Raw genomic sequence first — 21,227 nt, forward strand, 5'->3', positions numbered from 1 at the left:
GAGGAGGCTGCTGCTGCCGCGAGTTCCCGGGGTGGGGGTGGGGGAGAGAGTGAATGAGCGAGCAAACACACATGCTTGCTCGCTCATTCACTCTCTCTCTCCCCCACCCCCACCCCGGGAACTCGCGGCAGCAGCAGCCTCCTCCCAACGCTCTCTTCATTTTCAGCCCTCGCGGAGGCGGAGTCCCATCGGCCGCGGCTGAACCTCTTCATTTTCCTCCGAGCCGCGCTGCAGTCTTCTTTTCTTCGGGCCGATGCCGAGCGCACTAGCGTGGCCACTTCTTGCCGCGCACGCACCCGATACTCTTCACTTCCTCTTCCGGGCCGCGAGGGGGGGGGGCGTGTGTGTGTGTGTGAGAGATTGCATGTATGTGAATGAGAGCCTGTACATGTGAAAGAGAGTATGTCTGTGATTGAGAGCCTGCCTGTGAGAGAGAGAGCATGAATGTAAGTTTACCATTGGGAACCTGTATGTGTAAGTTTGTGATTGAAAACCTGTTTGTGTGAAAGAGTATGTGTGTATGATTGAGATCCTTTGTGTGTGAGAGAAATCATGTGTATGTATGATTAAGAGCCTGTGTGTATATGTAAGAGAGAGAGAGCATGTGTGTCTGTGTGTGACTGAGAGCTGGTTTAGGTGAGGGAGCATGTGAGTATGTGATTGAGAGCCTGTGTTTAAATGAGAGAGAGAGACCATGTGTGTCTGTGTGTGATTGAGAGCTGATTTAGGTGAGGGAGCATGTGAGTATGTGATTGAGAGCCTGTGTGTAAATGAGAGAAAGAGAGGACATGTTTGTAAGCATGTGAATGAGTCTGTGTGTGAGAGAAAAAGACAGCATGTATTTATGTGATTGAAAGCCTGTGTGTGTGTGTAAGCGTGAAAAGATAGACAGCATGTGTGTAAATGTGTAATTAAGAGCCTATATAAGTGAGTGAGAAAAAACGTGTATATGTGAGTACTGAGAGCATGTGTGTATAGGTGTGTCATTGAGAGCCAGTGTGAGAGAGAGCGCTGGTATGTGACTGAGAGAGGAGAAAGTTCCAAGCAAACCACCCCACCTCCTGCTAATTCAGAACAATCTCAGGACACCTGGATATCAAACGTTCCCAGGTATGCAGAGCAAAAAAATGTTTGTATCCTTATTATTTTTCATTACTGGGTCTTTGTGTCTGCTATTTTGAAATATTTTGTTGGTATCTGGAAATGTTTTATATGTGTTTTTAATTATTGGATATTCCACTCATTAGCTGTTTCGAAATATGTTCTTTTTGTTAGTACAGTTTTACTGCTGATGATTTTATATTTCTTGATTTGTTTTATAAGGATGGGTGATGTTTCTTTTTTCCTTTGTTACACTGCATACAGAGACTCTGGCTTGTTGCAGTTTCCAATTCATTTTTTTCTGTATGCTTCTTGTTATGCGTTTTGGTCTCTTTATTCTATGTTAGGTGAGGGACAGCACGTGATTCAGGTGAGGTTTTCTGCTGGCGTGTAGTTTCTGTGTAGGACTCTATAGCAGCCTGACTTGGTCCGTTTTCCTAATAGGAGATGTATTGGTGTCTTAAGGCCTGGTGTAATATTTTCAGAGACTTATTGTACTTTAAAAGTGTGATCTTACATAAAATGCACACATGTACTTATATTTAGTTTTAAACATATTGTATGGCTCTCATGGAATTACATTTTAAAATATGTGGCATTTATGGCTCTCTCAGCCAAAAAGGTTCCTGACCCCTGGACTAGGGGATACATTTAAAACTGGTAAGGGAACATTTTTTTTTTTACTCTATGCATAATTAAGCTCTGGAATTTGTTGCCATAGGATGTGGTGAAAGCTATTACTGTTGTTGCATTTAAAAAAACTTTTGGACAAGTTACTGAAGGAAAAGTCCATAAACAATTATTAAGGTGGACTTAGAAAATGCCTTACTTAACCTGGGTTAAGCAGCATGGAATCTATCTACCCCCTTGGGATCCCGCCAGGTACTTGTAACCTGGATTGGCCACTGCTGGAAACAGGATACTGGCTTGATGGACCTTTAGTCTGGCCCAATTTGGCAAATCTTCTGAAGGAATGGCTAAAAATTACTTATTAAAAAAAAAAAAGAAGCATGGCGTTCAAGAGTCAAAGCCAAGGAGTGTTTTGCAAACAGTTCAAAGGTCTGTAGACCTCAATTAGGAGTCAATACGTGAAAATTCACAGGCGATATTCAGCAAATTTAATAAGTGACAAACACATAGCTGTATAGGGTAATATCTCTAATGTCCTCTGTTCCCCGACACGGATCCGTGTTTCGCCGTGGCTTCATCGGGAGGCACATTGTTATAGGAAAATCAGAGAGTGTTTAAAATGAGTTAATAAACAAATCAACAGCTGAATGACAGTCAAATGTTTAACTGCATTAGCCATTTTGAACTGTCATTCAACTGTTGATTTGTTTATTAACTCATTTTTAACACTTTGATTTTCCTATAGCAATGTTCCTCCCGATGAAGCCACGGCAAAACATGGCCCCGTATCGGGGAACAGAAGACATTAGAGATATTACCTTATTCAGTTATGTGTTTGTCACTTATTAAATTTGCTGAATATCACCTGTGAATTTTCACTTATCTACTCCCAATTGAGCTCTACAGACTTTTGAACTGTTTGTAACACACTCCTTGGCTTTGTCTCTGATTGGATATTGGTGTGATTTGCATTTTTTCACATCTATAGTGATGCTTTTTAAAAAAAATATCTATAAGGATTTTGAACCCATTGTGCCAAAGCTTTTTTTTTTCCATAGAAATAAAATGGAAAAATAAACCTTAAGTACCTCATGCTCTTTGAACCTAATGTAATCCAGGCACTTCTCAGGTTACTGGCAAGCCCTGGGTTAGTGCAATGTCAATAAGCTAGAGTAGAATGAAGGGAGAAATCATTCAAATAAACCTCCTCCTTCTGAAAGGTCTGGAAAGGCCAGCCCATTTGTAACAGTATATAACTGTGCCCTTGCTATAGCTCGGGAAGAAGCCCTTTTTGTTAGTACTAGGAATAGGAAGTAGTTAAACTTTTTGTTTTATAGGCCCAGCCAATTTCAACCCAGCAAGCCCTGTTTGGTGGTCCTGGCCAGGGTCAGGAGGGTTTCTGCCCAGCTACCGGTAGTAAACAACCTGTTTGGTGGGAGATCCCTCTGAGTACATTTGTGTACAGGGGCCAGGCTGGAGTCTGTTCAGCTCCTAGGCTCAGGGGACATCTTGGCCTGGCAGGTTAGGGAAGACCTGCCCCCCCATTGCCTCATGAGGAAAGGGGTAGCAGTGACCTGCTGTGAGCCACCCCAGGCTTATCTTCAGTTTTGTAAACCTAATTTCAAGATCCAGGTTGGAAGTTCTGGCTGCCCTTCCTTCCTCCTGGGATCATTGAGAATTCTGCTCCAAGGGATGCCTCCCATCAGGGATTCAAAATGAAAAAACCAAGGACCGCAAAAGACTAAAGAAGATTTGAATCATCTAACAGTGAGTAAAGGCAAAGCCTACTATTCAAGAAGGCACCCATCCGATGATTCTCCAAGACCCTGAAGAAAGAGAGATTTTTAATTCTCTGTGCAGCAGTTTAGCATTTTGGCCATCGGGAAGGGGTATTCTGCCCATCCAAAGGATACCCTTCCCACATGGGGACTTATTTTTTCCAAGCTCTGGAGGGTAGAAGTTCCCCTGGCATCAGACATTCCTGCACAGATTGAGGAAAATCCTGTAAAGAACATATTTATAGTGCTGTGGTCCCATATTGTGCCATTTTTAACTATTTGCAACAGTAAAGATTTATCTGGATGCTAACACAGTTGCTCCTTTGAGTCTTTGGCTATCAGCACCTCAGAATTTCCCTAACCCAGGGGATTCCTGAGGGAGAGTTAATCACCCTGCACTGGGTACTGAGAGGACTCCTTTCATCCCATATCTCTCCAACCTACACCCTGGGAAGGAAGGGAGGTTGGAGGGCTAGCCTGGGTTCCTGCCCCAAAGAACTTCTACATTCTTTCATTGCCCCATTGGAATGCAGTTTGCATCAGGGGATGGGGTTACACTAACTTTGATGGTTATTTCATTAGGAAGCATATTCTAGTAAAATTACCTTGGAATGTCTGTGCAACTCCCAGTTGTCCTGAAAAATAAATATGCTCTCATCGTATAGACTTACACATTTTGCAGCTAATCTTTTCTATTTTTTTAGTATCTATATTGTATCTATATTTTGTTTTATAGAATCCATCTGTAACCTATTAGCAATTTTTTAAAAAATAAATGTGCATCAAAATCACAAGAAGATTCATGTGCACTTTACAAAAGAGATTTAGTAGTACTACGGTAGTCAATACGGAAGTAAGGAAGCAAGACGGGAAAATGGACTATCTTGATTTGTAATTACAGACAAGTTTAAGAATAGCTAGACCATTAAACATTTTTAAATACAAAAATCAGAAGTATGCTAGTTTCAAAAGTGGAATTGCCAGTAGTTTGATTTAGTTCTGTGCATTTTGTAAATGGGAAGTTCAACATCCTGCTGTCCCCGTGAGAATTTAGGCTCTCTTCTACGCGCAGGGCTCATGGAATTCCTTCTGTCCCCTGTCTCGCGGCCCTGGCGCCTTGCAGGCCTCTGGGAGACCGAACGTTCTAACCGCCAGAGCAAAACAGAGTCCCGACCAACCGAAAAATTTCCCGCGAGGGCCGTACCGAGACTGGCCCTGCACTTCAGCTCAGCCTCGCCGATAACAGGACCCGGACTCCACCGCTTCTGCACCAGACCAGAGTCCGCCCGACTTCTAGTTCTAATTCTTTTAGAAAGAGTATTACTAAAGACCTGCGTGTAATTTTTGTCCTTCAACCTTGCTCCAGGAATGAATAAGCAGTGGTTGCTGCGGCTTGCCCAGCTGAGTATGTTAATTTTGGTAACTCTAATTCACATCACAGGTGAGGGGAGTTTTTCTGTTTTGTTTTTTGTTTTGCCGAGCGGTCCCAGGTTATATGATATTGACTACCAGGAGCGTTCTTTGTAGCGATAATTAATTGGGGCAACTGTCTCCAAGCAGAGCGTTGGGGTGGAGGGTCTGCGCCACCGCAATAAACACGTTCACTCCTCCTGTATCCCGGGTCTAAATAGACACTTCTTAGTGCTGCATCCTTCACTTTTGAGGCAGCTCTGGCCTAGCTGAAGAACTATTGTGGCCACTGTTTCCCGTAGCTAGCAGGAATCACAGAGATGAGTGGCAGGGGGGCTCCCCTTCCTAATGCACCGGTCAAATAATCGATCTGACTGACAAAGAAGGGAGAACTAGGGGCAGCGGGAACCATTAGAGCAGGACTTCCCCAAATTTTACAAAAGAAGGGCCAAAGGCCATTTCTAATCACGGAGAGGCCTGTGGTGAACCTCTTGTCAGAGTTTGCTGGGGGAGGGAAAGAAAGGAGGAGGAGGAATGAGGAAGAGAGCTTCTTGGAGTAGTAGGCTGGGGAGGGATGTATAACTGGCCCTTTTGGTGATTTGAAGTGCTGGGGAATGGGGGAGGCATATAATGATGGGTAATAATATTTCTAGATTATTCTTAAATTGGTAATCCTGCTACACCAGTAGCAATCTTGCCCCCTGCCTCGCCTCTTCCTCAATATCTACCTGTCTAAGGAAGTAGGGGGCATGGTGGGTGAATGGATTGTAGGAAGGGATGTGTGTGGTGCACTATTTTACCCAACACACCACGTTGCATTCTTGCTTCTTCTTTACTTCCTTCCTCTTTTTTCCGATTTCATAGTGTGAGTAAATCTGCCCCCTCTGGAGACCCTAATCCAGGGAGAGACACTCAGACTTGGTATCTGGGTTGACCTGCATGCTGCTTTTGACACTGTTGATTACCGCCTACTCCTTGATACTCTGTCCTCGCTTTGATTTCAGGACTCTGTCCTGTCTTGGATCTCTTCTTACCTCTCCCATCACACTTTTAGCATTTTCCTTTGGTGGTTCCTCTTCTACTGCCATTCCACTATCAATTAGTGTGCCTCAGGGCTCTGTCCTGGGCCCTCTTCTCTTCCCACTTCTGATTTCCTCTTGTGGCTTTCAATAACATTTTTATGCTGATGACTACTTATGTACACCAGAAATTTCACCAGAAATCCAATCCTGGATCTCAGCCTGCCTGTCTGACATTGCTGCCTGGATGTCCCGCCGCCAGCTTAAACTCAACATGGATAACACGGTCGTCATCCCTGTCCCATCAGCTCGTAACCGTGGAGTCCTCTTGGACTCCACTATCTCCTTCTCTACGCATATCCAAAACACTGCTAAAACATGTCATTTCTTTCTGTCCACTGCAATCTGTCCTAAATTCAGCTGCGTGACTTATCTTTTGCCACAGTCGCTATGCTCACATAACCTCTCTTCTGAAGTCACTGCATTGACTCCCTTTCCACTCCCGCAAACAGTTCAAGCTCCTCTTTCTCATCAACAGATACCTTCATTCTGCAGCACCTCACTACCTCTCCTCTTTTATCTCTCTCTCCACCGCTCCTTGTGCACTCCACTCGTCTGATAAGTCACTCCTATCCGTGCCCTTCTCCACTACTGCCAGTTCCAGATTCTGCTTTCCACCTGGCTGAACCGTGTGCTTGGAATAGTTTCCTGAACTGGTGCATCATGCCATGTTTAAATCCAATCTAAAAACCCACCTTTATGAAACTGCTTTTAAATCTTATGCCTGATTGTCTGCTTTTAGTCTTGATTAACTTTTTTTTTTAATTTTCCTTTTATTACATTTTTCAGTGTTATAAATTGTAAACAATTAAGGAAAAAATAGTGAATACAGTACCAACTAAACAATCACATACCGGTAATTTTTTTTTTTTTTAATTCTTTATTTATTCATTTTCCATATTTATACAAGTATCCACTTGCAATATTGTAATTACAGAAACAAAAAGAAAAAATTGTTATACAATAACAGGTATAAATTTTTTCAAGTTAATATTTCACTTTCTGTATTTTGTTAAAGTAAAAAGAGAAAGTTTATCTACTATTGAGCAATCTTATTTGAAAAGTTTCTATGATAAACAAGTAAAAGTAAGTTGAATAATTCTCCAACTTCTATCTATTTATGCCTGTTTATCTATCCCCAAAAGTACTCTGAGTTGTTCAGGATCGGTGAATTGGTATTTATGTTCTTTTAAATTTATCACACATTTACAGGGGTATCTTAATAAGAACTGACCACCCTTATCTATTACCAATTGTCTTAGAGTGAGAAATCTCTTTCTCCTAAGTTGGGTGGTTTTAACCAAGTCTGGATAAATCCAGATTTTGTAACCATAGAATGTCTTCATTCTGTTTCGAAAAAAGAATCTAAAGATATTATCCTTATCAGAGATAAAAGCCAAAGTAACTAACAGGTTACCTCTTTTTTTTCTACAATTAATTCACTTTGAGATTTTTCAAGCAAATCAGATAATTCAAGCGAAATTTCATCCTTTTTTAAATCCTTTGATTCAGTTGTTTGTTCTCCATCTTGCTCTTGTGATTCTTTTTTTTTATTATTCAAGATATTTATATAAAAAGCTCTCACTATTGTTGGCATACATTGATCTGGAATTTGTAGCACTTGTGTTATATAAGATCTAAATAAATCCATCGGATTCATTTTACTAATAACTGGAAAGTTAATAATACGTAAGTTGAGGTTTCTTGAATAGTTTTCAATATTCTCTAATTTTCTTTGAATCTCATTTTCGCTCTTTATCTGATTTACTTGAACTTTCTCAACCAAAGATAATCTGTTATCAATTTCTTTAGTTAACTTCTCTTGATTAAGCGTTATCTCTGTATTACTCTTTACTGCTACTCTGATCTCATTAGTAACTTTAGTTAGATTTTTTATCGAATTATCCAACTTAGACATAAATGTCCACAAAGTGTCCAAAGTGATATTAGAAGGTCTTTTTTCTTCTCCATTATGGGGGTCAATCTTTACAATCAATATGTCCTGTTCTTCTTGAGTATTTCCACCGTTCTCTTCCACATTCCCAGAGACTCTTTGCGGGGTATCCGGTGAACTAAAGGACAATTTCCTTTCTTCACCGGGTGGTTTAGGTGTTTCAGGCGCCCCTGGACTTAATGAGATGTCGTCGGCCAGTGGGAATAGATTTTGCCCTGAATCCAACCCCACAGCGGCCCCTTCAACAGGGATAATTTGTGGAGAATTTAACCAGTCAACAACTGACTTTTGTCCTTGTTCCATAGTAGGAGTGCTAGAGATTGGCCGCAACTTAGCCTTTCTCTTTGTATGAGGCATGAAATAATTATGTATTAGGAACTTAGACAATAAGATTTTACAAGATAATAGTAAACTTACTTATTTAAGATAAACTGACTCTTGATTGGGAGGCAGGGGGGGAGATATCAGGTAAATTCCAACCTTCACCCAATGTATGAATTTTACCTTGCAATGGAATCAATTTCAAGCTTTTTCGTAATGTCAAATCAGAAAGAGCTATACTTATCTTTGTATCTCCATGCGAATCCGTGCGTATCCGGTCGGAGCCGGTCAGAGCCGCGCGCGCCTTTGGCGCGCGGCTTCAGCAGCACGCCATCGGCTGCGCGCCGATAGAACAGTGATGTTATAATTCCTTACCGGCCCCTCCTCCTGACGTTTCAGGATCTGATTGGCTGTTCACCGTCGGGGCAGAGCTGAGTCTACCCCCGGAAGCTCAGTTCTTGTATTCCAGCGATGTAATTTACCTTCAGGTAGGGTAGCCAGGTATGGAGACAGAAATAATTATAGCACTGTGCAGCAGGAAATCAAGCTCCTCACCTCCAAAGAGGTAACAGGAGTCTCAGCGTTTTGTAATTCCTTACCGGCCCCTCCTCCTGACGTTTCAGGATCTGATTGGCTGTTCACCGTCGGGGCAGAGCTGAGTCTACCCCCGGAAGCTCAGTTCTTGTATTCCAGCGATGTAATTTACCTTCAGGTAGGGTAGCCAGGTATGGAGACAGGAATAATTGTAGCACTGTGCAGCAGGAAATCAAGCTCCTCACCTCCAAAGAGGTAACAGGAGTCTCAGCGTTTTGTAATTCCTTACCGGCCCCTCCTCCTGACGTTTCAGGATCTGATTGGCTGTTCACCGTCGGGGCAGAGCTGAGTCTACCCCCGGAAGCTCAGTTCTTGTATTCCAGCGATGTAATTTACCTTCAGGTAGGGTAGCCAGGTATGGAGACAGGAATAATTGTAGCACTGTGCAGCAGGAAATCAAGCTCCTCACCTCCCCACATACCGGTAATTTAAACAGGAAATTAAATACTACTGTCTCACAGTCCACAGCCCACTATAAGGTCGAGGAGATCCTCACAGGAGACATCTTAGGTAGAAGGAAATTAAATAATACATTTTACCACCACAAGTGTTTTGAAAGCATTAGGCAGGAACAGATTATATTACATAGAACATTATATCCTTAAATGAGGTTTATACAGGGACTGTATCTGGGCTATCTTCTGGCAAGACACTAATTCTGTCTTTTATAAACTTCTCTAACTGTTGTGGATAAAAAAGGTATAAGTTAAATCTTTAAACTTTATGAGACACAGGGAAACTTTAAAAAAAATTGGGCTCCCATTTGAACCACCCCCTCTTAATTCAAGAAACTGTTTCCTCCTAATATGTGTCTCCTTTGCATAATCTGGAAATATTTGTACCTTCAAACCGCAAAACAATTCAATTTTATTACGGAAATATTGCTGAAGGACCCAGTCTCTATCTGAATCTAGTAAAAAGGTGATTATTAATGTTACTAGCTGGGCCTCTTCTTCCATTGATGACTCGAGGACCGCTGATACATTCAAGGGGGACAGTTGTTGCAGTTCTTTTCCTTCTATTTGAATCTTTTTCCTTGAGGGAAGATAATGTGTTTGATAAAGGAGGTAAAACTTCCTGTGGTATTTTCAACATACCATGGCAAACTTCGTCCACATTTCTGTCGGCGCAACCAAATGTTTCTTAGGGACAGCCTCAAGTTCCTACTCCTTTGTTGGTTCTCCATATTTTCCATTTTTCTTAATATGTATAGATTATCTTTAATTATACTTTGGATCAATTTTTTTCATTTTCCCCCATTTCAGATTTTCGCTGTATAACTTCCCTTTTATTATCTGTAATTTTCTCTTTTATTTTCTGCAATTGTTTCTCAGTCTGTCCAATTTTTCTTGCAATCGGTTTAATTTGTGTTATGGTTTTGAGGTGTTGGAGTGGATTCTTGGGTACTGTGGTGATGGCCACTCCCACAGGGAGGAGCCCTGTGAGGAACCACTACTAGGCTAGACTCGAGACATGCAAACACAGGTATTTATCTTTTATTATACAGCTGAATGATACCACCAGAGGTGGCAGTAGTGAGGTGATCCAGTGGAAGCAGTCCAGGGGCCCTCGGCAGAGGAGACCTGTCTCTCAGTGATAGTATAGGGAGTTCCAGATGCAGGTTCCCAGTGCTGAGCTGTAGATGAGACAGACTGACAATGTTAGATTACTCACTAAATTGGTAGCTGTATAGATGGAGATCCCAGCAGGCAGAAATAGTTGGATTACAGGCACCGAGCCAGGGAGAGCAGGCCTTCGAGGAGCGAGTACCTGATCCCAGATGAGGAGCAGGTACCCAGGTTAGAGAAATACCCCGAAGGGCAGAGAGAGCTTCCAGCGGCGGCAGGGTAGCTCAGACCGGACAAGTCCAATCCTTGCTAACTCAAATTGATAGCAAACGAAGGGCAGGCTAAATTCCCGGATGGCATGACGTCACTCGAGGGAGATGCCCCCGAGGTTCCCGCCATGACGTGGATAAAGACGTGGGTGGCATGCGAGCACGCACCCTAGGAGGCCCTCAGGAGAAACATGGTGGATTGCCTTGCCATTGCCGTTCCGGGGATGCTGGAGAGAGCAGCATGCAGACGCGGCAGTAGCCATCTTCCCAAGGCTAGCGGGGAGAGCAGAGAGAAAGGTGTAAGGCACAGAGGTCGAAGCCGTCTGAGACCGACGGACGCAACAATTTGCATTAACATATTATTATTCAATGCTTCTATTGCTATCCAAATTGTCTTAAGAGAAAAAATCTCTGGCCTTACCAATGGCGTTGGTTCTGGGTATAATGCCTGTAGTTCTTCTTCTCCAAATTCTACAACTTGCCAGGAGATAACCTCATCCAGTGCCTGATTTTCTCCTCTTTCGGGTATTTCACCCTCCGTCCCAGAGGTTCCTGGAGGTTCCATTCTCGTCGAGCCTGCTCTGGCTCCATACTGTTCCTCCTCCCCAGAGCAACCCGGAAGAGACTCCGGGTGTCTCAGGTCAGCTATCTGACTAGCCACTGGGTTTTTGCGGGCTATTCTTTCATCTGGGTAGAGAGATGGTGAGTCAAGGAGAACGTCGGCTGTTTCAACTTCTCCATGGCATTCCCCCAGCGACTCCTCACCCGGTATTTCTGTTCCTCTGAGGAGCTGAGCATCCATTGGCCCCCAGATCGCGCCCACGGGGGGGTCCATGTTTAGCCTCTCTCGGGCCCTCCGTTTATGCCCAGAGTGAGGCATGAGGAAAAGGTTTCAGCTCAAAACGAGGGAGAGAAACGTTGCACGTCCTCACTCTAATGCGCCATCTTGGATCTCCTCCCTTGACTTTCTTTTCTTTTAACCAAGTCTCTTGTCTTGTGTGTTTGTCTTATTAAATTGTAAGCTCTATTGAGGAAGGACTGTCTTTTTGTATGTTTGTACAGCGCTGCGTATGTTGTGTAGCACTATAGAAATGTTAAGTAGTAGTAGTAATAGTAATAATGAGGATTTCTGTACTCTTCGCCTCTAAAGGCTGCATCTTCACAGTACAGAGTCCATACTCCCTCCCCCAGAACTCCAAAAAGATGGTAATGCGGTTGGGAACTCCAGGAACCACCATCCTTATCTGGTTAAACGTGACAACCTGGAAAACAGCTCAGTTTTCTGTTATGAATATTGGGGAATGTTGTCCCTTTAAGCTTGCCAGTCTAATATTAACACTATTCTGGACTGTAAACAAGGAGAGGCTCTTGGACAGTTTAAAATAATCTCAAACTGTTGCGTTCATGCCTGCTTTCGCCCTCGCGCCATCCTCTCTACCTGTGTGGCGACTCCCTCTGTGCCTGATGGACAGCTTGATGCCGCGGCGTCTCCATGCTGCTTCTCCCCGGCGTCCCCGGGCCGGCTCAACACTGCGGATCCGCCATGTTCCTGATGACGTAGGGCGCACGCGAGCTCCGAAGTATGTACCAGCAAGGGCGCAAACCTCAGGGGCATCCCCCTGTATTGACATCATCTGCTTCCAACATAAAAGATCTTTACTTTTGCTAACAGCTTGAGTTAGCAAGGACTCCGCTTGGACTAGCTTCGGCTGTCCAAAGACTACTCTGCACCCAAAGGATTGTTTGCGGGATTCCTTCGGACCCGCTTCACTCTTGCAACATGCCCTTTCCGGACCTACCAGAGGTACCCGCTCCTCGGGGGCCTCATTCTCTTTCTCTATTTCAGAATACAGAAAGGAACTGGTACTCGCTTCTCGAGGGCCCATGTTCCAAAATCCTCTGAAGACTCTCCATTGCCTGGAAGAGATCGCAAGAGACGGACATTGTGAGTTATTATTTCAGACTACAGATAGGAACCGGTACTCGCTCCTCGAGTGCCTATGTTCCTGAACACTCTGAAGATTCTCCTTGCCCTGAAGCTATCGCAGGTATAGACATTTGTGAATTATTATTTCAGATTACAGAGAGGAACCGGTACTCGCTCCTCGAGTGCCTATGTTCCTGAACACTCTGAAGATTCTCCTTGTCCAGAAGCCATTGCATGTACAGACATTGTGAGTTACTATTTCAGATGGTATATAGGAACCGGCACTCGCTCCTCGAGGGCCTATGTTCCTGAACACTCTGAAGATTCTCTATTGACTAGAAGTTATTCCAGATACAGACTATTGTGAGTGACCACCGCTCTCTCAGAGCAGTCTCTGGAACCAGGAACTCGCTCCTTGAGGGCCTAAACCCTTTCCAGCTACTGAACATCTCAAGACCTTATATGAGTTATCTAGTACTGGCTATGTATAACTGCATACCCTGTCTATTCACTCTCTACAGACTCTTTGCAGCTCAGCATCCTTGGAAGCGCAGTTCCAGTATCTGAGGGACTTCAGCCCTACCGAATATATCAGCTCACTACTGCCATCTCTAGTGGTTATACTACTTATCTAATAAAGAACTGTCTGTGTCTGTCTCCATACTCCAGCCTAGCCGGTGGTCCCTCTTGGGACTTCCTCCTGGGGGGCGCTGTCATCTGCCATCGGCCCAAGAATTCATCTATTTACTTTCTGTCCAGCTGAGCACCATCTCCAGTACTCCGCTGGTACAGATTGCCAACTCTGCAGTCTACATCATAACATATTGCCATTTCTTAATAGACCCATAGGAGGCAGTTCACTACAGAATGCTACTCCTCCCGTTTGGGGAGAGGATTCTATCAGACTGCTATTCTTATCTGCTAGCTCCTCCCATCTGCATAGCATATCCTACATCAGATTGCGATCTCGCTATCAGAAGTATAACAGATTGCTAACTCCTCCTCTTATAGGAGTGTCCAGCAGCAGATCCCTAACAGATTGCTAACTCGAGCAGCAGATAAACAACACAAACCTCCAAAGGCCAGATTCCTGACCAGCTGCTTCTGTATGAGAAAGAGAACTGGCTGCCAGAGTTTGTGGCCGCAGAAGTTAGAGCCTGTGGCAGTAAGTGTCAATCAGGCAAGGCCAGAGAAGTGTGGAACAGAGAGAACTTTTGAAATGTACATTTAAAATCCCTTGTACCTTTCAGTTTAGTTGTAATAAATGAATTTACACCGAATATGTGATTAAAAGCCTATGCATCACAATTTCTGAGTTGGCACCTAGTTAAAAACCTCCACAGGGAAGATGGTGAAAGTTGTAAGGCTATTTATTATTATTCAATAACAATTGTGTGAACTGATATCCAGGGAAAAAGTAATTGACTTAAGGTCTGGATGTGGAGTTTTGAACGTGAATCCTTTGAGCTCTTCTGAGTAGTATTATAAACTCTACAATACAGATTTGCAAATAATGTCCTAAAGTGTGTGTGCATGTGTTTATATGTTTGTGTATATTTATACACATGTATGATAAGCAGATTCTCTGTTGATAGACAGAACTGAATTAGCTATGATGCATAGGTGACATCATCTGATGGCGCTGACTGACCCTTCTCTCTAAGCTTAGGGGTAGATTTTATAAATTTACGCACGCGCGTACTTTTGTTCGTTCACCAGGCACGAACAAAAGTACGCTGGATTTTATAAGATACGCGAGTAGCCGCGTGTATCTTATAAAATCCCGGGGTCGGCGCGGGCAAGGGGGTGCACATTTGTGCAATCTGTGTGCGCCGAGCCCGGCGTGCTTCCTGTTCCTTCCAAGGCCGCTCTGAAATAGTGCGTATACCTTTGTTGGCAGATTTACGCCTGCTGAAAGCAGGCGTAAATCTGCGCGCACCAGCGGGCTGCTGGCGCACCATCACCTGACCCGGGGGCTGGTCCGGAGGCCTCAACCACGCCTCCGGGCTGGCGTCACGCCCCCGACACACCTCCCGCCCCGCCCCAAAATTCGTGCCGCCCCCGGCACGCCCCATTTGCAAAGCCCCGGGACTTACGCGCGTCCCAGGGCTTGCGCGCGCCGCCGAGCCTATGCAAAATAGGCTCGGCGTACGCAGGGGGGGGGGGGTTGGGGTAGGTTTTCGGGGGGTACGCGCGTATCCCTTTGAAAATCTACCCCTTATTGAACATTTGCTCTAGTGAGCATGAGTCCCCTCAGTCTTTTTTGATTCAAGCTTCAGCATGGATATGTACCCTATCTCTCTGTAAAGTTTTCTTGATTTATATCTTCAGTACTTTATTTTTTATAAACTTTTCAATTAGTAAGTTAATTTGCTGTCTTGGCAGTCCCCCAAACTGCACTTTTCAATGCTATTTAAAAAACAAACACAGGGGGACAGAGAGAGGACGGAGCCTGAGGGGTGAAGTGATTCACGGCCCCAACCCGGGCGAATTTTCCTAAAAACTTTACCTGCTTCTACATCTGTGAACGGAGGTTTCTGACCACTTCCTGCCTAGAGGCGCCTGACGTCATCAAGGGGAGGGACCGATAGTGCCAAAACCAGCTCCCCCTGCGGCGCATAGCTGGGGACCGAGAGAGGACGGAGCCTGAGGGGTGAAGTGATTCACGGCCCCCAACCTGGGCAGATTTTCCTAAAAATTTTACCTGCTTCTACATCTGTGAACGGAGGTTTCTGAACCACTTCCTTCCTAGCGGCGCCTGACGTCATCAAGGGGAGGGACCGGTAGTGCCAAAACCGGCCCCCCCTGCGGCGTGCAGTCGTCGCAACAAAGGGGCACACGGCTTTATTTTTGGAAAGTGTTTGGAACCTGAAATTTGAAAAGTAAAAAGAAGAAAACATCTCCATTAAGTAAGTTTTAAACTTATTTTGCTTAGTAACTCTCTCTGTCCCTCGAGGAAGGTCCCAGTTTAGATATTGTTGTATGTTGAGAAAGTTATCTTGTGTGTTTTTCATTATGCCATATACAAAGAGGAAGGGCAGATTGCGGCCAGAGACCCCAACTGCTCCTAATCCAGCTCCTTCCCAACCATTAATTGAAAACTTTCTCAAAGTTTTAAATGCAAAATCTCCGGGAGGTTCCGACCTAGATACGGAGCAGGAGCAGCTTCAGCTATCTCAGGAACAGTTTCAGATCTCTTTAAGCCCCGGAGCTCCTCTGACTCCAGAACTGCCTAAGCCTTCACAGAATCCGAATCCAGAGGTGATAAATCTTACCGAAGATGTAGAGGTATTGCCTAGCATCGGGGGAGGAAACGGACTAGGTGCAGGTATTCGAGGAAGTTCCGGAGAGGACCTGTTACTAGTGGTAGAGGAGAGTAGCGGAGAAAGATCATTCTCTTTGGATCCTCCAACATCAACACCAAAAGGCATTAAAGGAGGGGTAGGACTCTCAGGACTGATAATTGATAACTATCCCCAAATTGGTGGAAATATTGTTCAGAAGAAAAATCCTCAATGTAAAGACAATTGTGGGGTAACTCTTGAAAATATTTGGGAAGTCCTAATGGATTTAAAAACTTCTATGAATAATTTAGAAGTAAAAATGACTGAGGTACAAACACAAGGGAAAATAATTGATGAAAAAGTTAAAAAAAAATTCAGAGAAATGTGAGAGTTTAGAGAAACAGCTAATTCAGGTTCAGGAGGTACAGGTAGAATTAATAAAGGGAGAAACAGCAAATTCAAGAAGACTAGAGGTGTTGGAAAACAATTTTCGATATAAAAATGTAAGAATCTTGAATTTTCCCTCTGTAAAACTTATATCACCTTTGGAACAATTTAAAAGATTTTTGAATGAAAATGTATTAATTGCCCCTGAAAATATTCCCTCAATAGAGAAAATCTTTTACATTGTAACAAAAAAGCAAGAAAAGGTTAATGTTAATGCTGTAAATCAAATTCAGCCATTAGATAATCTCACAAATTTCTTAGAAGAGTCAATGGAAGATCAAATTGAGTGGAGAGGTACCCTATGTGTAAGGTTTCAGAAGGCTGATGATAGAGATAATATCTTAAAATTATTTCTAAGAAATCGAGAAAAATTATATCTTACCGAAAAAATGTGGATGTACCCAGACATTACTAGAAGTACACAGATAAGAAGGAAATGTTTTCTCCAGATGGGCCCAGAGGTGAAACAGCTGGGAGCCCAGATGACAGTTTACTTTCCTTGTAAATGCATTGTAAAACATCTAAATGAGCGATATGTATTTTTAGAACCATTAGAGCTCAAAAAAGTTTTGGATTCAAGAGTTAAAAAATGATAATTTCCACCAGTTAGTCATTGGTACATACATAGTAATAGCATTTAAACTCACCTATTTCAAATTGTAATTATTTCCTAATTGCTCCAGTTTGAATGAACTAGGATCTTCTTTTTCTTTATAAAGGCATATGTATAAAGATTCTCCTTTTTTCTCCTTTTTTAGTTTTTCCTTTTTCTGTTTCTTCTATTGCATTAGGTTAATGTAAGGATTAATTATTTATACATAAATGCCATGTCATTGACAAGTTTTATTATTGTCTAAAATTGTATAAACTGCATAAATAAATAATAATAATAATAATAATAATAAAAAACCAACACAAAAAACCAACTTTAATTTACAAGATGCCTAGCTACAAGAAACCCATTGTAAGTGATTTCAAAGACTGTATATACGGTAGGAAGATGTCCATTAGGGATGGACATGACCTCTGTTATTGATGTCTTGGACTGAACCAATCAGGCAGGTTGTTACACTGTGACTAGATGTCTCCCTTATCCCAGAAGTCGAGAGCCTAGAAAATGAAGTAATTACCTGAATGTAATCCACTTTGAAGCACTGAAAAAGTGCAAAAAGCGCAATATAAATCTAAATAAATAAAATAAATAAAAAATAAGTAATTTCGTAAGATTCTGAAAAGCTATTTCCTGGAGAGCAGCCTCCTCTTGGCTCCTAAGGTGTTGAGGAGAATCTTCTCAATAAATACTACCCATTTGGCAGATCAAGCCAAGTACTTAGGATTGAACAAGCATAAACTGAGTGCTGCTAAGAAGAAGCACCACTCTTTGGAGCTGGTTGCCTACCCAGTGCCAAAAAAGCATCTAGCCTTGGCACTGTCAATGCAGCTGTTACCCATTCTCCAGCGCCATTAATGCATAAAGCTTTGGCATCTTTGACTCACAAGAACTCAATGTATTGGGCCTTAAAGCATGCAATGTGTTGAGGTTTGACGCCATTAATACTTTGAGTATTGGAACAGGTTGCGCTGTTGAAGCACCTGACTGTGGTACTTCTAAAGCAACTATTCACTAACTTACCAGTTACTCTCTTGCATATGGGAAGGTTATCAATAGCAGAAGGAGATACTGGCTTAACCCCACCAATCTCCAGAAAAAAGTCATCATCAAGGTGATTGGAGTAAGGTCTACATCTAGATACACTAGATCTCATTAGTTCCATAGTACCTTTGATTTCTGAATGGCCCCGGTACAAATTTTGCAAAGACGAGAGGATGTGCAAGGAGATTCTATCCTAGCATCTGAAGAGGATATTCCACTTCCAGCACCAGGCTAGAGGGCATGTCAATGTTTGGACCAAGTGCTGGAGTTGGTGAAGACTTGCTTTATCTCTCTGGTGGCTATGGATAAGAAGGGTACTTTTCAAATTCTCCTTTCCAAAATATCAGATTTACTCCCTCAGGAAGAAGTCCCAGTTTCCCCGGAATGAGCAAATACTCCATCAGAAACCCCACAAGGTGGTTCTAGCCAATGCTATTCATTAGCATGGAGTCCAGCCAGTCGAAGTACATGCATCAGGAATACACCTCTCTCAGGTAAAAAAGGACCCCTTTTCAGTTCCCTAATTCATCATTGGGGTTCTAGATTAGTGTTCCCTCCCCTCTTGGATCTGAGGAGGGTTCAGTGGGAGTACTCTCCCATCCCCTACTTGAGCCTCCAGAACACTTGTTTCCACCTGAGTACATTTCATACTCCACATTTTTGGACAAATTTGGGTATAGCACAGAGTCAATGTTCATAAGGACAAGGATCTTTATGCAAAGATCTTTAGCCTTCTCCAGATTTTGGAGAGCCTGGCAGAACTGGTAGCCATTCCTATCCATGATCACTTGCACTTGTCCACATTAAATATCATCTGCCATTTGGATGTTCATGTTGCACTGGAGGTGGACCCTTGGCCTGGTGCAGGATTTATACAGCCCTCTGGTCAGACCCAGAGAGAACCTGCCACTAGGAGGCGGAGCACAGGAGGAGACAGAGGCTAGCTGGAGCTTCACCAATAGCAACCCGGGGTTTCTGCAGGTTGAGCCCTTGGGTACCCGGGCCTTACAGGGTCTCCTAGAGAGGTAGCACAGGGGAGTGCCCACCACAAACAAGGGTGCGCGGTCAATCTCCAAACAGGATCGTCCGGAGGTCACGGAAGGCCAGAAGAGAGTGTCCGAGTGGATAGCGAGGATCAAGGTCAGAGTATTAGTCCAGAATGGTCAGCCGAAGCAAGGGTCAGTACCAGTGGTCAGTCCTTGCATAGTCAGGTCAGGCAAAGGTCAAGTTCCAGGCAGTGATCAGACGTGGGCAGTAGGCAGGCAGAGGTCGGTTCCAGGCAGCGGTCAGACGTGGTCAAGAGCAAGCAAAGGTCAGTACCATGAGATCAGTCCGAAGGGTATTACCAGGGAATGGAGACATGCTGGCACATGAAATGCTGGAATAGGAGACACTAGAGCAGGCAAACTTACTTCACCAGAGTGTCGACCCGATTGCCCAGGACCTCGCCTTGCTATTTATAGTCAGGCTAAGTGATGTCATAATCTTGCCCGGATTGGTTTCCTTTAAATCTTAGCATGTTGGCCATGCGCGCGCCTAGGGGTGGGGCCAAGACGGACGCAGATGCGGAGCCCCAACGGGACCTCTGCTGCGAGGCCTGGAGCAAAGAGGAGGTCAAGGCAGGCCGCGAAGAGCATCAGGGACGTCGGGGGTTAGTGACAGTGGCGAGGCCGGCACTGGTCGAGGGTAACACAAGGTGAACAGGCCCAGTTACGGCACCCACGCGGCAGGGACGCACAACAGTCCAGCCTTCTAGTCTCACAAGTTCCTTTTGCAAATTCTCACAATCCTCTTGTGATTGAATAATTTTGTGTCATCAGCAAATGTGGTCATTCACTCATTGGTCCCATTTCCAGGTTGTTTATAAATATACATGTATTAAAAAGCATTGGTCCCAGAACAGATCCCTGGGGCACTCCACTATTAATCTTTCTTCATTGGGAAAATTTAACATTTAGTCGTACTCTGTTTTCTTTTAACCAGTTTACAATCCACAATAGGACACTGCCACCTTGTTGCGACCGTCTGTCTTCGACGGCTTCACCCCGCCTACCTCTCACTACTTGTGGCTCCTCCCGTTCACCTCAGACTACTGGCTGCCATGGCGTCTGTTTGCCGTCCTCTCCGGCATTCCCAGACCGGCTTTGGTGCTGCCTCTCGCCATGCTCCTCCAAGGAACCTTAGGGCGCACGCCGCCCTCATCTTTATTTCCACGTTGGCGCGAAACCTCAGGGGCGTCCCCCTGATATGAAGTCATGCTGACAAGATATTTAAGCCTACAGTATTTGCTAGCTCATTGAGTTAGCAACGGTAACGCTACGGATGGGATTCGCTCTCCGTCCCGAAGCTGCTCTGCCACTCCAGCGCTATCTGGATCTCTTACACCCTTCAGGGTTGCTATGGGGTACCCGGTCCTCGGGGGCCTCTTCTGCTTCTTTCAGGTGCTATCAGGAAACGGTACTCGCTCCTCAAGGGCCCATGTTCCCTGAGTCGCTGCCTGCATCTTCAAACCTTTCTACTTGGAAGACCTCACTAACAGTTTCCATCTGGGAGTACAACTACCATCTATTCCACAGTACTGCTTCGCTGGAACCAGGTACTCACTCCTCGAGGACCTGCCCTTTGTCCGGTGCCAGACCTCTCATCTAGTGGAGTCTCTGCTACTGCTATGTGAGTACAATACATCTGACTCTCTCTGCTCTAAGGGATCAGGTACTCGCTCCTCGAGGGCCTGCTCTCCCTGTCTCGGAGCTTCTCCTAATTCTCCCTGGGACTCTGAATGCTTATTATTGTGTACTCATAACTCTGTCTCTTTCCACTACAGCACAGCCTAGCAGAGGATCCGCTGTTCCAGCGTTCTATGGGAGACCTGCCCAGCCGGGCTCAACATCCTCTACTCTCTACTGCCACCTCTGGTTATTTCCAAAACTGACTAATAAAAGATTCAAATCTTTGTTTGTGTGTCCAGAGTCTAGCCTGACACTGTGGTCCCTCACGGGACTGCCCCCCGTGGGCGTGGTCAGCTGCCACAGTGTCCAAGGATCCACCCAAACATCAATAACCATAACACACCTATCCAATGACTTTTTAATTTCCTAAGAAGTCTGTCAGGAGGGACTTTGTTACATGCTTTTTGCAAATCCAGATACATTATATCAGCTGGCTTACCATTATCCACATGCTGTTCACGCCCTTAAAAACACTGTAGCAG

General features: G+C 44.1%; 1 protein-coding gene across 1 annotated transcript in view; it reads left to right on the forward strand.

The window, feature by feature from the left end:
* Positions 1 to 4,818: 4,818 nt before the first annotated feature.
* The window catches only part of LOC115092434 (disintegrin and metalloproteinase domain-containing protein 18-like), a 354,651-nt gene continuing 338,242 nt past the window's right edge, over positions 4,819 to 21,227 (forward strand). Inside the window, exon 1 of the mRNA XM_029603267.1 lies at positions 4,819 to 4,950. Coding sequence (XP_029459127.1) covers positions 4,878 to 4,950 — 73 coding nt within the window. The 5' untranslated portion in view covers positions 4,819 to 4,877. The remainder of the gene's footprint in view (positions 4,951 to 21,227) is intronic.

This window comes from Rhinatrema bivittatum, chromosome 5 (genome assembly GCF_901001135.1).
Source record: "Rhinatrema bivittatum chromosome 5, aRhiBiv1.1, whole genome shotgun sequence".
Classification (NCBI taxonomy): Eukaryota; Metazoa; Chordata; class Amphibia; order Gymnophiona; family Rhinatrematidae; genus Rhinatrema; species Rhinatrema bivittatum.